This window comes from Adelges cooleyi, unplaced genomic scaffold (genome assembly GCF_023614345.1).
Source record: "Adelges cooleyi isolate 19-005CV unplaced genomic scaffold, UGA_ACOO_1.1 ACOO_flye_CR_arks_rails_tigmint_CR_PRNA_2, whole genome shotgun sequence".
Lineage (NCBI taxonomy): Eukaryota > Metazoa > Arthropoda > Insecta > Hemiptera > Adelgidae > Adelges > Adelges cooleyi.
This window is the reverse complement of record NW_026095860.1, coordinates 9,886,414-9,903,610: the sequence shown is the minus strand read 5'-3', so window position 1 is coordinate 9,903,610 and position 17,197 is coordinate 9,886,414. Positions and strand designations below refer to the sequence as shown.

At 31.7% G+C, this 17,197-nt stretch overlaps 1 protein-coding gene across 4 annotated transcripts in view; it reads left to right on the top strand.

The window, feature by feature from the left end:
* The window catches only part of LOC126833203 (atrial natriuretic peptide receptor 1), a 150,655-nt gene that overhangs the window by 83,869 nt on the left and 49,589 nt on the right, over nt 1–17,197 (top strand). For all 4 annotated transcript variants that reach the window (XM_050564374.1, XM_050564377.1, XM_050564376.1 and 1 more), the window contains 6 exons: nt 1,076–1,202; nt 2,081–2,164; nt 8,334–8,411; nt 9,057–9,233; nt 10,958–11,135; nt 15,798–15,956. In XM_050564374.1, coding sequence (XP_050420331.1) covers nt 1,076–1,202; nt 2,081–2,164; nt 8,334–8,411; nt 9,057–9,233; nt 10,958–11,135; nt 15,798–15,956 — 803 coding nt within the window. The remainder of the gene's footprint in view (nt 1–1,075; nt 1,203–2,080; nt 2,165–8,333; nt 8,412–9,056; nt 9,234–10,957; nt 11,136–15,797; nt 15,957–17,197) is intronic.

The following is a 17,197-nucleotide window of genomic DNA, read 5'->3' as shown; positions in this document are numbered from 1 at the left end:
TTTCAAGTAATTTTTCTCAATAATCCATTAGAAACGTGTATTACTTAAAGAGTATTTTATTACTAAAAATACAACAAGTTCAAACTATATTGTTTATAAGTTTATCCTATTAATATATCGTATTTTCCGTATTGAGTTTATATGGTATTTGATATTACACTGGTACTAGCAAGGAGAAAAGTACAGTGATATTGTGATACGTAATATACTACATGTGTTGATGTAGTATCACAGGTAAACATTATAAGTGAACCTGAGATGCCACAACAGTTTTAAATTACACCATTTCAACTTGAGAGAAAAAAAAATCATTGCTCGTTATCGTACAATGACAAGATAATACAGTACATTATATTATAGACATTCAGTCATTTATTCTTCTGGTAGAATTTTTATTTCCACGAACAAAACCGGTTCGTATTGCCATTCTTCATAAAACAATAACGATTTCTTGTATTAATAATTTTCTTTAAAAAAAAACAACTTTAGTTCTACAACGATATTAGTTTTTTTGCAGTACGATTTGTAGATAAATTTTCTATAGAAATTCTCAATGAGTTTTCATTACATCTATATATATATCAAATACTACATTTGTTCTCTGTGATTTCCTAATGTAATAAATGTTTTATACGTTTTTACTACCATAAACTTATGTCAATAATAATATTATTTCAATATAAACAGCGACTTGGCGTTCTAACTCGACAAGCGTTATAATTGTATTATTTTGTACAACTTGATTTTGTTCAAATTTGAGTTTCACTTAATACAATTCTTTACAGAAATTCAATTATTTTTAACTTGTTTTGTATGACAAAACGTTGAGCTATAGTAATGCTATATTGTACTCATTCTTGTATATTATGACTTTCATTATTAAAATGGAAACATGTACATATACTTTATTACAATATGTAAATACAAAAAACTATATAGTTTACATTGTTTTATAAATTATTCATAATACAAATTACATTGATGGAATCTACTCGGCTACATATTAATATTGTTATGTATTTATTCCATTTTACTGAAATTGTTTTTTTTGTTTTTGTATTTTTGTCTGTTACAGGCACTACAAACTAGAAGCGGAAATCGCATCCATGACGTGGAAAGTCAATTACAACGACATTATAAGAGTGCCTCAAGAAAAATGGAGAACGAGCATGGCCAGTCTTATCAGAAGGAACAGCCAGCGGGTAGGTTACATGCGTTATTTGTTTTAGGATATTTGTTATTCATTCTTTTATTGGAATTATTATTTAAGTAGATATTTTAGTAACAAAATATGTACTTTGGGAACGGATGGAGTAAATTCATAGTTGTACATTTCTCTAGATGCCATTTAAAGATGCACAGAAACACTAAATAGTCAAATCGAACACTGATTAGTTGCTCGTTAGTTTTGTAGCACTGGCTGAATTGTATGTACTTAAAATTAATCGTTTTTAAATTACACGGCACTACAAAGACTGATCTGTAATTATTGGTCGTTTGATCTTTTGTTTTCCAGTCAACGGTTAGCTTCATTACCAGAATTACGTTCGTATCGAATTGGCTATGGTTTAACATATTTTGATCCTGTATATTTGATCGATAACTGTAGACCTTTTTCAAAAAAAACAATCTTGACGGAATACACTGCTATAATAGTACCCATTTTTGTAGGGCTGATAATAGGATATGTCGAGACTAGGTCGAACAAAAGTCGTGTTCTTATAGAGCACGCACCTCATTCCAAAAGGTATTGAAAATCTCGTTGGAATAAGTTCCATAATACAGGATTGGTTTTGCTGTTTGACACACGACAGGTGGTGTTACAATTTTCCGCCCTGTGCACATTTTACCGATTCAGTACCATATAATAATATTAGCATGGAAATCTAAACCATCCTACCGGTGTCGTTTATCCGTTTGTCGTCGTTCGTGATCTGAATATTTAAAAAGCACTAAGACGCCGGTATAATATAATATTATAATGTGTTTACATTTGTGTACATCCAGTGGTGTTGTCACAAGATAGGAGTATTCAATAAAAAAAAAAAAAAATGAATGTATATATTTTTGTGTTTTACAGACAGTCATATCGGACGACCTCATGAGCCTAATGAGCCAATGCGATTACGGACGCCAAATATTCATACAAACAGCGTTCTACAAGGTAAAATATATATTTAAGCACTTAACTTGTTGTCAGTGTAAAGGTATTTTTAATTAAAAAAATATATAAATTAGGTCTCTAAGACAAATTTGCAGGCAATATTCGTATCGCGGCAATTACCGACTTTTTGCAACTTTTGATAAACGAGTTTGTGTTCATTTTTTTTTTTTCGAAAAAACCTTTTAAACTTTTACAACTTTTGTTTCGGATGTGTAATTTTTTACACGATACAAAAAGTGTTTTAATGTAGATGTTGATGGCCAAAGTCACCGTTAAATTGTATTTTACAAACATGTACTCTGCTCGGATTATGTTAATTATACAATGATAATAACAGCTGTGATTCGCTCCTCTTAGATTTCTGACTTAATATTTAGGTTAACGTTTTAGACCAAAACATCATGCTGGCGCCAACCCCTTTAGCCATACAATCAAAGTCAGAAATTATCAATAAAATAATGACCTAGTAATAGCTGATGGAACGTTATCCGAAACTTAAGACGTTAACAGGAGGAGAAAGCTTGGCTAAATACTATTTTTTTAATTATTATTAACTATACCGGCAAGTATTAAAATTGCATAACCAGATCGCCGGCTTAGAATTTCTTTTAAAGTAAATTTTCTAAGACTTATAACATATTAACTGAATTGATAACGAGCCTCCGATAACGGTGCACCGTTCAATGAATATCCAAGGTCGAACGCGATATTTATTATTAATTAAAATGCAATCCCTTTAATACTTAATCGAGTCCAAGTGTTCGAAATTCCCACATTTCTGTAACATAAAAGATACATTCTGACGTTAATTTATTGGGTTACCCGGTCCCATTTTGAATTGAACCGATCCAATGTATTGGGTTAAAGAAAACAAGTGTAATAGGTCGTATAAAATCGAGTATACTATGTATACACTTATTTATTACTTCTGATCGACCTTTTTACTTTTTCCAGATGAGTTATTTGATTGGATTCTGTAAAATTATATGTTAAATAGTACAATTGAGAAAAAAACAGCATGGTTTTTAAATACTTCTAATATCTGTTCTAGAAACGACTATCGACAGAAGGAAAAGTGTTTTTTTTTTGTATTTATTTATAAAGTTGTCACTCATAAAATGTTAGCAAGCCGCAAACTGTGCTTGACTGGTGTTAACAGTTTCAAACGAAATAGTTTTTTCTGCGGTTATACACGTGGGGACACGTTGGTTGCTTTTGACTTTTGACCCCGACAGAGAGCTAGTGTTTTGGGGTTTCAAACGAAGAAACCTATTAGAAACGCGGTTTATACGACACGCATAATATATTTCAACTGTAAGACGGATTTTTTTTTTAATACATATATTTTATATTCAAAGTACAATCGATTTGTATTTTGAGTACCGTTAATAAAAACATATTAATGTACCGTTAAATACTATATATATTGAATATAATAATTTCTGATAAACAAAAAAAGAACCGCTGCCCGAAACTTAACAAATCTAAGTGTCTAACAACATGTAATACATATAAGACATATACGTGTACAATTGTATTACATATTACTATTAAAAGTCTGGTTTATAGAGTTGTCTAGGGCACTTTTACCGACGGGGCGGATGCTCTTAAGTATAGCAGCTATCCAATAATATCAGACAACAATATATTATGATAATAACCATTAAAAAAAAAAAACTTGTACTATATAAATATATCATACATACATGTATGTATGTATAAATACTGTAAAAAGTGAAATATTGTCGACCTTAAATCGATTAGCACGTACGACCGCTGCACATAATACATATTATAGTCACGCGTTGTAGCCTATTATAATTGGTTGGCAGACCGTACCCACGCTTTCGGTTAATTTATACAAAATTCAAGAGTAAAAATCTAAATTATAAACCTGCCTAACCGAAATGCGGTCGCGGTCCGGAGGGGAAAATTTTAATGGTTTTACCAAAAACCGCGATTCGGACCAAAGTTCGGTGCCAGGAGAGAATAAGCTAGCGACAGTTACATCCCACAAAGCATCTTAACCCAGTCAGTGTATAAAATCATAAAAGATATGAAAGTTCCTACCGGTCGATAACCAATTTTAAATAATTACTTAAAAAAATAACTATTCACAATGTGTTGTGGCGCACAGGAGGGATGGGATTATATTCTTGAAAAATACATCAAAATCACCCTGTACGTTCACCCTGTACCCTTCTCCGACACGGTTCGCTCGTTATAGGCCGACTAACCCTCCAAGTACGTTTACAGCTGCTCTGAAAATATGAATAGTGTACATTAGACAAGTGGTTTGTTAAATTCTGAGATTTCCAATTGGATAGCACTTGCCGCTGTTACGGTTGATCCGATTGATTAATGCAACCGCATTAACGGTGCCATAATCAAATATCATATCCGGAATACATTATTTATTGTTCCCACGCGCATTAGACATTTAATTTTTTTTTCTATTTTTCACTATATGGAATAATTTCTCTACACCTTAGCGGTATATAATATTTTAATAATATTATTGTCGGTGATAATAATCTATCAGAGTCATACTCAGGTTTATAAAGAGTCGTTAAGTGTCTTTTTTTTTCCATCAATGATGGAAATTGAATGATGAAATTTTCCATCGTTCAATACAGATTGCTCTCGCCTACTCTGTACGCGCATATAACATGACTGACGCAATATTATTTACCTAAAATATGTATATATACATATATAACACTTTTACATAATAAATCACATCGGCGGTATACCGTCGATGGTGGTTAAAAAAAGTCAACCACACTCAAGAACGATTTCAATGTGTAGTATTTGTTCACTTTGGTGTACGTAGTCATAGTGGCTTTTGTCCCCGTCATGCCCGAGGGTGCTGGAAACAATCAAAGCGGCACTTAAAACCTAACCGGATGACTCGCCCAAATCTGTGTTAAAATCGAAAAATTATTTTTAAAAAAATTACAATCATTTTAAAGTCGAGCCAACTTTTTTTGTAAACAAGTCAAGTGTGTGGCCGGTACGTTGTTGTTATGTTAAATTCCCCAAACGCCCAGGACTGCAAAATAATTTCAGCTTCGATGAAAAACCCGCCCGTTTAATTATTGCGACTCGAAACAAATAAAATCAATTTATTAATTGTCATTTTTATATTTTCTAACAATGGCGAAGAGCTTGGTCAATAGTATTTCTCTCGAAATAGCCTCCCAAAAAAGATTATCGACAAATACAATTTGGACTTTTTTTAAAATTTAATTTAAGAAAATAAATAAATATATATTTATGAGGATTTAGCTTTTCTCCGAGTTCACTCTCCGCCTACGCCAGCGTAATTGGCCGAAAACAAGCATTACCGTTGTATTAGTATAAAAAATATTTAATCGAATTGAATTTATTGAACTCGGTTGTTTTTTATTAAGCATTTGTAATAACAACGTACAGTACAGAAATATCTGTAACAGCTTTGATGGTAAACAGTGTTTGTGAATATTCTCCTTTCACTATTATTACCATCGTTGATCTGGGTTTAATTTGGTATAATATGTACATACACATACATCTTAGTAAAGAAAAAGTTTTCAATACGCAATACCGAGATCCTGGAGTCAAACTTTAATAATGTTGTTTTTACTCAGATAGGTCGACAAGAAGTTTACTCGAAGTATACATGTGTTGTCAAGTAATTTGATACTCTAAGTCTAGGTAAATGACAATTTCGTTGCTATCATAAATTTGATATCCGTTACAAAAAAAATTTCAAATTTTACAAAAAAAGTACACACCTTGTGAACTGTAAGTAATAGTCTATTACATAACATACCAATCATTTTTGAAAAAAAAATAATTAGAACCAAATACTGTTTACTTGTTAGTAATTACTATTAAAGAAAATATTAAAAATCAACAATAATATCATCATACCCAAAATATCAGAGTAAAATAATAACTAAAGTTAATAATAACAGATATAACAGATACCCAGATATAACAAATACCCAGATATAACAGATATGAGTTTCCTTATAATTACTCATAATGTGTATTGTCAATAAAATATTTGGCTCTAATTCGCATTCTTTTTTTTTTGATAAATGTAGATTAGCCAAAGACTATTGCCGTTTTGGCTATATTAGTGTAACATACAATATTATTGTCAGTCTGATAGGATCCTAAATAGGAATGGTACATCGGTGATCAACAGAATACACTGAAAAATGGCAAATGCAAAGTGCTCTTTAATTCATGATATATAATTATTACCTTTTATACAACCCCCGGCTAATCCTATCGATACACATATATATCCAATGGGTCTCGGGTGTTGCGATACGGCATTATTGTTAAGGTCGAAACGCTTATTTCGGTTTTACGATTCTTTCAGAAATAAAAATCCTTATTGTTTTTGTCGACCCTGGTAAGCGTTATGTTATTACTTCGGTAATTCGGGTACGTTATATATTTTTGCTTTGACTTATTGAGCCGGTCTTTGCTGCCCACGCGAACACCTGCACACGCACTGGCGTGCCCATCGTTTTGCTGTTTTTAGCTAAATCCATTTGGCATTTGCCTGGCTGGGTTTAAAGCTATTGTCAGTTGATCCAAACACACTTAGTTAAGTATTAACCGAACACATAGGTTCTCGGTGATGATTTTGTCAGTTTATGAATTTGAGTAACATGGGTAAATTGTGTATATAGTTAGTCTCGTATAAGTGTAATAAACCAAACGGTTAAAGGCCGAAAGGGGGTTGTTCTTTTTATATATTTTATGCAGTATTAAAACCGGCGGGTAATAACGAGTTGCACAACTTTGTTAGCGTAAAGAAACCCTCAACGTTCGGCTATTAAACAGATAAGAAAATGGGCACACATGAGTACGTCCCATATATAAATATATATATATAGGTAATATATTATTATAATATCGTGTACAGTGTATACTCCTTAGATTATTACCGGACGCCCACCGATCCCCTAACGACCCATGGAACACTTAAGGTCGGTAAACTTTTTAACGGCTTAAACTTTTGACCAGGAGCGAAAAAGACGGTAAAAAGTAAAAACTTACAAGCTATGTATACACTTTAAAGATTCATAAATCAGTATTTGTTTTTATAAAAAATAATTAATTTTAACCAACGGTTGTGAAATGATGATTTGTTTCCCAGTAACAATAAACTATTATTTTCAAGTCTGACACTAGTGCCGCCATTTTTATTATATAACAAACATTGCATTGTCAGTTGTAGAATTATTTCTATTTGGCCGTTTGGGATATAATTAACAATGTACCTAACGTCGACCTAACAATCAGTTAAAATGCAAGAACACACGAAAAAATTGTTTATCGTTTCGGAATTTATTAGCTCCAGCTTTGTATGTGATCATTGTGGATCTCGAAAATAAAATAAATCTGTAATAATTTGTGTTAGTCCAAAAAAACGAATAACCTTTTTGTATAGAAGTTGATGCGCATTTAGTCATTTCTGGGTTATAATGTTATATAAAGCGTCGACACCGAATGAATAACCGTTATCAAAGTAACCACTGCGAAAACTTCCAATTAAGATTTTGCAAAAGGAAATATTTGAAAATGTGTATTGTCTGTTACGCGTTTAAACAAAGCACAAGGAAAATATTAAGCGATGATTATTTTACTTGACTTCTGACAGTTATAATAAGGTTTTTCGTTTTGTTATATAAATATACTGTGCAATGCATACGTTTCACTCGAATTCACACAAACTTAGTTGACACAAACTATATTTGAAACTTCCTTACTGTATTTCAAAAGTATTTGTTTTTTATTGTTTTTAGAGTTTTACTAAGGAACTTATTCATTTCAAGCTCTAAAATGCATTTTATTTCCCATTAAAGTATGTTTAAAAGTATAAAAAATTAGATTTCACTATATTCGAATGGATTGAGCTGTTATTGTCATGTTTTTACTATATAACATTATCATCATAATATTGTTTAGATAATATTTGAAAAAGAAGCTTTTGTACTGACATTTATTTATCTTAATATTTAATAAAAATAGTTTTTAGTATATTATTTTAATGGTTGCCCATGTGACGTAGTCTCAAAGGCTCATTATTGTAAAACCTTTAATATAATATATTATTGTTTGGTATGAAATTATATTTTTAAATTTAATACATTTTATTTTCCAGGGAAACAAAGTGGCTCTAAAAACTTTGAAGAGATCGCGATTAGAATTGACAAGACCGTTGCTGTTGGAATTAAAAAGGGTATGTCAAAAACGATAATAATACTCAAATACAATTTTTTATTATTTGTGATTATACTATAATATAGCTAGTAAGTACAATAGAAAAATATATTTTAGTCCAATTTAATGGCTAACAGGCTCGCTGCTGTTATGTGAACATTTTTATCGCCAATAGAAAATATAGCATTGTCTTAACTGGTCGATTTGTGTTTCGGAAATGTAACAGAAATAGTTACTAAAGTTTTACAAGCAGAATTTCTTTGTCAAACAAACTTTGAATAGCATATAAGTATTTGTAAAGTCACAGCCCTTAAAATATCTGCAAATGTTGTGTAGTTTTAATCAAATTGTAAAAAAGTCCAAAAGATTGTTTCGATTTCAAGCTACATTTCAAAACGTCGTCTGACTCGCATAAAAAAAAACACTTTTACAACGTTTTTGGAAATCTTCGAACAAGCCAATTTATACAGTGCACGACTCGAGCAACTTTTGGTTTTTGTGCGGAACTTCACATTTACACTAACGAGAGTTGTATAAACGGCCCTGTGTTTTTTTTTTATTCATATTTTCTGAAATTGCCAAACAATGTGTTTAAGAAAATATAACATCTTACTCTTCATCAAATAACATAAAGTATAATGTTTTGTTGTATTTTTTTTTTCAGCTAAAAGACTTACACCACGACCACTTGGTGCGGTTTTACGGTGCTTGTATCGAACCCAATTACTGTTGTCTGCTGACCGAGTACTGTCCCAAAGGAAGTCTACAAGACATACTCGAAAACGACCAGTTCAAATTAGACTGGATGTTCCGGTACAGCTTGATGCACGACATTGTCAAAGTAATTTATAATGAATATATACTTTTCTCAGCGGCCCGGCCAACCTTAATAAATCTCGTGTAAACATTTTCGTTTTGTTTCTATTCTTCTGCTGACAAAATTCCTTTCCCGTTCCAAATCCTTATGTAAAAAACCTCAGATCAGTACTTAATACATCCTTGTGACGGTGTACTGTACCTGTATAGATGTCAATCAAACGTCAATCCCATTCTCATTCTGACACGCCTTTCTCGATAATCCGATTGTGTATATATATTTCATTTTTGGTTTACCATAGGAACAATCCGCTTATCTATTATATAGTACAACAATGTATTGTTATTATTATCTCAAACGAAAACGGACATGAATCGTTTTCACAACAAACCCGTCTGATCATATTGGTATAGAAAAACATAATATGTTTTATTGAACAAATATAAAATGTGAATACCGGGAGGTGTGGCGCAGTGGACATCTCAAGTGCCGCATGGCACTTGAGGTTAAGCTGTGTCCGTTGCTGCTTGATCCCGGATGGGTGACCACCTGGGATTTTTAGCGGCGACCCACACTATCAACCCCGGATGCATGGCTGAAATTCCATGCAACCCGGCGACCGAACTGGCATAAAGTTAGCCATAGCCACTCCCGGTCAATACGCCATATGCATTATTATTATTATTAAAATGTGAATAAATATTTGGTCGAACAAAATTTATTAGATTCTACCTTTTTCGTTGCCCGCAGTACTAATAGTTTTGACATTATTTTTATTATTAGAATAATCATCAATCATCATCATCATCATCATTATCAGTTTAACATACCTTCAAGCCCCAGCGCTGCCATCATGAGATGATAATAATAATACACTAATACCGCTGTTGCTTTACTATTACCTAGTCAATATCTTAAAAGATATTCAGGTGTTTTTTTAATACTTTAATAGTTATTAGTTAGCCTTAATTTGATATATCCATATTTATTTTAATTATAAACCTATTCCATTTGAACTTAAGATTTCCATAGTGCAACGTATCATAACTTTTTAAAACAAGAATAATTCGCTGGTTTGCTTTAAAAGTAATTAAAGTTTAAAAGTACTTACTCAAAATTGGTTATCGAGTCAACATTTTCAGCAAATCAAGTTAACTGAATATATATGTTGCCATTTAAGTTTAAAAAGTTGATAGAATTCTGGGAGGAAAAAAAGATACAAATTCGAATATTGTATAATAACAGTAACCAGAGTTCTACCAGAAAGAAAAACATAGAAAATATCAATTGTTTCGAGAGAAAATTAATTAAATTGATCAAAATGTGTACTTAGCACCTAAACAAACTAATATTACCCAAATCATAACGTTTGTAAACATCCCCAATATCAGTTCATATGGTTTTAATACATAACTGATGGGGTTGTATTTAAAATAAAAAAATTAGTTTACACATAATTATTTCAACTATTTTGAATACTGTGGTCGTTTTCCCTGTGTTTTTTTTACTATTCTATGAATTTTTACCTTTTTTTTTCTAAGCGTTTTTATGTAGAACCCAATTTAAAAAAATACACATTGTATGTAAAATTTCCTCAGCTTTTTGAATTTTATTTTTGAAAAATTCTCAAATTAAGATTTGGACCGTGTCGTAATAGTCCATAGCCATTCGCCGGGCGATGCTACATATATTATATTTTACTGTACTGCTTTACTCCATATTGTATTTTATTGACATTTTCACCATAGGGCATGTGCTATCTGCACAGTAGCGAACTACGGTCTCACGGTGGACTCAAGTCCAGCAACTGTGTGGTGGATAGCAGGTTCGTGTTGAAAATCGCCGATTTCGGTCTGAGGAGTCTGCGCAACAGCCACGCCAACGAATCATCTAATGACGACAGTGATTCATACGCGTACTGGAAAGGTTTGCTATTATTGTTATTATTACATTGTGATGTATTATTATTATTAATGTCGGCCACACGGTCACATATGAACGAAAAACACCATAATAATTAGTTTTGGCCGTCCCATGTGTTTTGGGGCGAATCGAGAATTGTTCAGCTGTATGTATATGATTAAAGTGGTGGCCAAACGGGTTGTGTTTAATTTGGCTGATAAATTGCACCGACTATGCTAACTATTAGTCGATAAAGTCGAATTTGAATATAATAATATTAAGCTAACTAACTATAACAGCTATACACATATTATTAAGAAACGTCCATTAGGCTACAGCAAGAAGGTGGCGCTGTTCGGCTTACTTGGTAAACTTACCGACCTCGGGTTGGTTGGCAACGGGGTGTTGCACGTTTAATCCGATTTGTGTAAATAATAATAATTTCTTAACGACCAAATTACATTGTTAAAGACAACAAGGCCATATTGAATAATAAAAACATACAAAAAATTATAATAAACGCGCTTCTTCGCGTTTAACGAATCAAAAAAAAAATTAAATAACGCTGAATAAATATAGCAAACGCCGTTTAAATAAAAATTAAAACGAAAGCCGAATTTTGATAATAATAATAGCAACAAAACAAAAAAAGGTACAGTATTATAAAATACATTTTTAGGGGTTACCTACAGTTACTATATTTTATCTGTACAAGAGCAAATATTACATTTTTTTTTCGGAATGCACTTGGAATGCATCACTTTTTTTACCTCAGGAATATGGATGGGAACTGTTACTTTTTTAAAGGAATTTTCCTTAACACTGTTTATGTATATTATATCTAATGAAGTGGCAATCGAAGAAAACCAGATCAAACGGCGTATAAGATAAAATAACAATAATATGTAAAACAGTAATGTATATCAAAGTATACAAATCCGTTGCCCGACGGGTATATTATTATTATTATGTTTATTCGAGTTTGAAATTAAGGTTTGACCGCGTTAAATGTTATTTTTATGTTAATTCACTGAGCGATAAACATCTGTGTTTTATTTTTTGCGTGCGCTTGTTGGTGGAAAGACTTTGGCCAAAGGTCTGCGGTTCACACGCACCGTCTTCTGGGCATAAGAACAAAATAAATAAAAATTACCCCTTAGGAGGTACGATAGTAATCGGTAGTCAGTGTAGATCGAGTGGAACAGATCCGTTGACCCGTATAATTATTACTCGAGTATCAACTTGTTTTTTTCGCCTACTGTCCCAAAGTCGGCGATAATAATATAATGCACCTTCACAAATACAACCGCTAAACTTTTTGACGCCATACCGACTTGAGTGTTTGCAAGTATAATAATAATATGTCAGAGGAGTGTATTACAAAAGCACTGCGGTTTGTGATAACAATATTATGAAGTATAGTGTTATACATTAAGTATAATATCGATGTCTTAGTGCAAACTCGTTATAAGTCATACAACTAATATTGTTCAAGAGAGAAAATTATACTTTTTTACTTTTAATAAGATAATATTACAGTTTTCACAACAAATATATATTTGAGATTTAAACAACTTTTATTTTAAAAATAAAGCGCATTCAATTTTGGAAAAAAAGTGGACTTATATAACAAGTGTGCACTAAGCCTTCAGTATTATTAATGGGAAAAAAAACAACCGGCGATTTGCATAGGCAATTCAGCTACACGCGCGTCTTGAGTGTATCTTGTTTTGATGAAATAAACATTTTTAATCTTTGTTGATTGAAATACACAAAAAACTACATCATATTTTTTATTGTACGCGGATATCGTTTTTAGATTTTTTTACGTTTAATATTAACGTTTGACAAACACACAATGTTGTTTACTGGCTGTAAATATTAATATCTTTCGTATGCGCTTCTTGAAAGAAAAGTAATAACAGCTTTTTTCAACGTGAAAACGACTGTTTGAGCAAAACACGAATGACGTACATATTATAAATAAATATTGAAATAAAAATATGATAGTAATAAATAATGTAGAACTGTCAATTGAGTTCAGTGCAGTCGATACGGCGGTACAGGTGGAATGTGTATGATTTCCTGACAAATGAGGCGTTTGTTTAAAAAAAACCAGCTATAAGGATTTTTTGAAATCTCTCAAAAGCGATAACAAGGTTAAGATTTGCCAGACTTTATAATAAATGCAAAATCAAAGCTTTGTAGTATATGTACACTTTGTTATGGAGATTTATTTTTTAAAAATTCGTTCACAATAGTTTTAAATAGGTTTATACTTTTGATATAGCTGGTTTTGCTGTCAATTTAGCCATTTTAAAATTGCTGGTTTTTGAAATTGACAAGATATTTCATAAGTATATAATAAAATATTTTGTTTTCAAGTGCCCACGCGAAATCCGACTTGATGGGCTAGTGGACTAATCACCCAAAGTTTTAACTACATACATAGCTGATTTTCAAATGCGGAAAACCTCTGAACTGTCTCCGGTTTGTATTTTTATAGTTTTTTTCTTGGCGGTCGTAAAGTACAATTTTTAAGGCGACCTGCCGGAAAAAAATTACATAAAGTACTAAAATATTTTCATTTCTGTTCTTCTTGTGAAACTATTAAAACTACCCGGCAATCCGGTGGACGGCAGTCGATTGTATGGTGGTTATGAATAATGATAACAAAATATATCTAAATCCTATACAAATATTTGACTAAAGTCATTTTTCATGGTATACTCGACTAAAGTAACCCTCGTTAAATATGATTTTTTTCTCGCGGCTTATAAATCATGTCAAGGTAGAATTTTAACATTTTTTTGTATAGGTACATTTCAATGTATATACAAAGTAATATACTTGTAATTAGAAAAATTTACTTTAAACTCAACGTTCAATGTTATTGCTCGCCAATATTGTTTAAAATTATTTTACTGTGTATAACTATCGGTTTAACATGTTGAAAAAGAACATTTTTTTCTCCAAATTTTAAACAATATCTTGCTGGTATTTTTTTAACACACACACACACACATATGTATATGCAGAAAAATACTTTAAGTAACTCTATACCAACCACATGTGTGTATGTGTGAGCGCGAATGTGGGTTTTTGTATTAGGTATCTCTAAAATAAAATTTGATATCTCAGTATATATACATATAAGACCGCATTACAAATTAAAAAAAAAATAAGGCCAGAAAGCACTATATGCGTTTAATGTAATCATAGCACGTACACGACCTTTTGCCACTATATAAGTCGGTAAAAAGTCTCTCCCACTACACATATTATTTTTGTTCAGAATTCTCAGATCGGATTTAATATCCATACGGTGGAAAGAGTAAATATCATACTATGATCTCCTGTGAAGCTTATTGTATTTTAGTAATGCCGCCAATTTTACTTTCAAAAAAAACATACATTATAATAATAATATAAAGTTATTCTTTCACGACTCTTGTTTCATTTTTTCTTATTATTTGTTTGGTTGCGTAACGTTTATGTTTTTCCAGTTGTCGAAACATAATGTATTATATTTTGATTAAAATCATAAACTGTAAATTGAGAATGTTTTTTTTATTTTTCATGTTCATAATTAATGTGCCTATCGAATAACCGGTTGGCTTGAGAGTTTTAAATTGTATTCGTTGAGATTGTATTGTATAATAATATGTGTCTCATACAGTAAACAAATGTATTGAAAATATTTAAAAACATATGCCAATATTTTAGCTATAATTTGTATTAATTGTATTAGAAATATATTATTAAGATTAACTAATTAAAATAACATGTTTGAATATATATTCTATTAATCAGATAAGAGATCAGAGAATCAGATAGAGCATATGTTATATAAGGATTTTAAATAGTTATAAATATTATTATCAAATTCTAGTAACGGGTGTGTATAATAATATGTTTAGAATAGCCTGTTATTATAAATACAGTCGATACTTATAATAGGAGTGTAAATGCATACCTATACATTTAATATGTATAGGTATTGTCTATGAATATAGACTTGGAAAATATTTGGTTCATTTTTAACATTATTAATTTACTCTAAAAATTATAACTATTGTTTTATTTTCGAATTACCTTTAAACTGTCTGATCAGTTTTTCTTATTATTGTCTAAACAAACCTAGTATATATTTTAATATTTTTTAGACAACTAGTAAGTTTTATAACATGCTAGTATTATTGGCTTTCAATTTAATAAGTTAGTAAAACATATAATTCGTTTTTAACTTGACGAATCTCGTTAACTCGCCGGGTTCGGTTTTATACTATCGCAAAGCTAATGGTATTAAAGAAAAACGTCTTGTGAATTGAATAATGACAGTCATCAGCCAATAGGCGATGATTAAAACGGTTCATCAAGACTATACAAGGTTGCACGGGTCATTTAACGTGTTTTTAATGGTATCTATGTGTTCTTGGTGGAATAATTCACGCTCAAGTGTGGATAAAGCTGAGCACGGTACCTTTTTTTTGCATTTATATGCAACTCTTCCGAAGGGATAAATATTTATATTTTTCGATATAAACAACAAGTAACATAAGTATTGTATTGTAAATAAAAACACACATTATTGTAAAAACTACAATACCTTCACAGCTCCACGTCAAAACTGAACCACACTATTCTCGACCAACCCTAATTGTGTATTTTATTTTTTTATTTCAGGATTTTTGTGGACGTGTCCTGAACTCTTACGGACTAGAAATCCGCCTCCAGAAGGAACGCAAAAAGGAGACGTGTACTCGTTTGCCATCATAGTCCACGAAATCGTCACCAGACAAGGGCCGTTCTATTTGGGAAACGTCGAGCCGCTTTCGCCAAAAGGTAAGTTTTAAATTATAAAATATTTTAGTAGCATATACGTTTCCCGTTTTGGATGTGCGCCAAGTATTTCAAGTAAAGATCAACCAAGTTTGGCCTAGAATTATGTCTATATACCGTACAATGTTGTTTATTGTTATATTTCATGTCTTATTTTAGTTTAGTCTTTATATAACCATGTCAACACAAAGTATAATAGTATAATTTTTCGGCTTAACCCTGCTGAGTACAACCCCGGCGGACCTACCCGTTGCACTATCTGTCGGGCAAACTGGAGAGTGTAATATTGAGATTCGCTTCAATGTTACAGCGAGATCTAGTGCTCAACTTAGCAAAAGTAAACGATCCTTTGCGAATACTAGAGCGCACCCTGCGTCACACAAACGACTTAGAGCAGCATTACTATGAGTATTGTATACTTAAAAACAATCTCAAATACATAAATAATAATTGTCGGTTATAAAGGCCTGGTTACAGGCTGAGTAAAATTGTATACACCGTCATTGATGTAACCAGAAAACAGTAATTGTGGTGATGACCGAACGTTCTATTTGAATATTTAATAACGTTGTGTGTCTGTGTTTTTTTGGTAATTTAAGGCAATGAAAAAAACATGATGGTTAAGGACGTTATGTTCTGGTGTATACTATTTTATCAAGCCTTCAATTTACCATCATAATTTATAGGAGGAAGTTGAAATTTTTAAAAACGACTGAATTATTTAGCACTAATCTGTTAACACTGTTAACGTATCTTAGTTGCACAAGTCATCAATATTACTTTATGCCACGACTTGTAATTGTTAAAACAGCAAACAGGGTCATTTATTTATGCCAATTTGACTTCCTGTCGTGTTTGTTCCAGAACAGATGTATAGAATACATACGTTTCCTACGACATTATAGGTCGGAAGTAAATACAATTTAATCATAAATAGAATTTTTATTAATTCTGTTCATAGTTTCGGTGGTAGGATGACAAGTCGATAAAAGATAAAAAATTAAATCAAACACCATCTTCTGCCACAGATTTGTAGTTTAAACTATTAGTTGAAAGTAAGTTTTATTAAGTTGTTTGTACCTGAGTGTGTGTGTGTGGGAGTGCTTGTAAACGTGTAGGAAGCAAAGAAATCGATGAGCTTCTTTTGGGAAAATATGACCGAAACGTCTTCTAACATTCACTTACAATATCATTGACTTTGGGTAATGCGATACGCAAGACAACTCGGCCGAAAAATATCATTT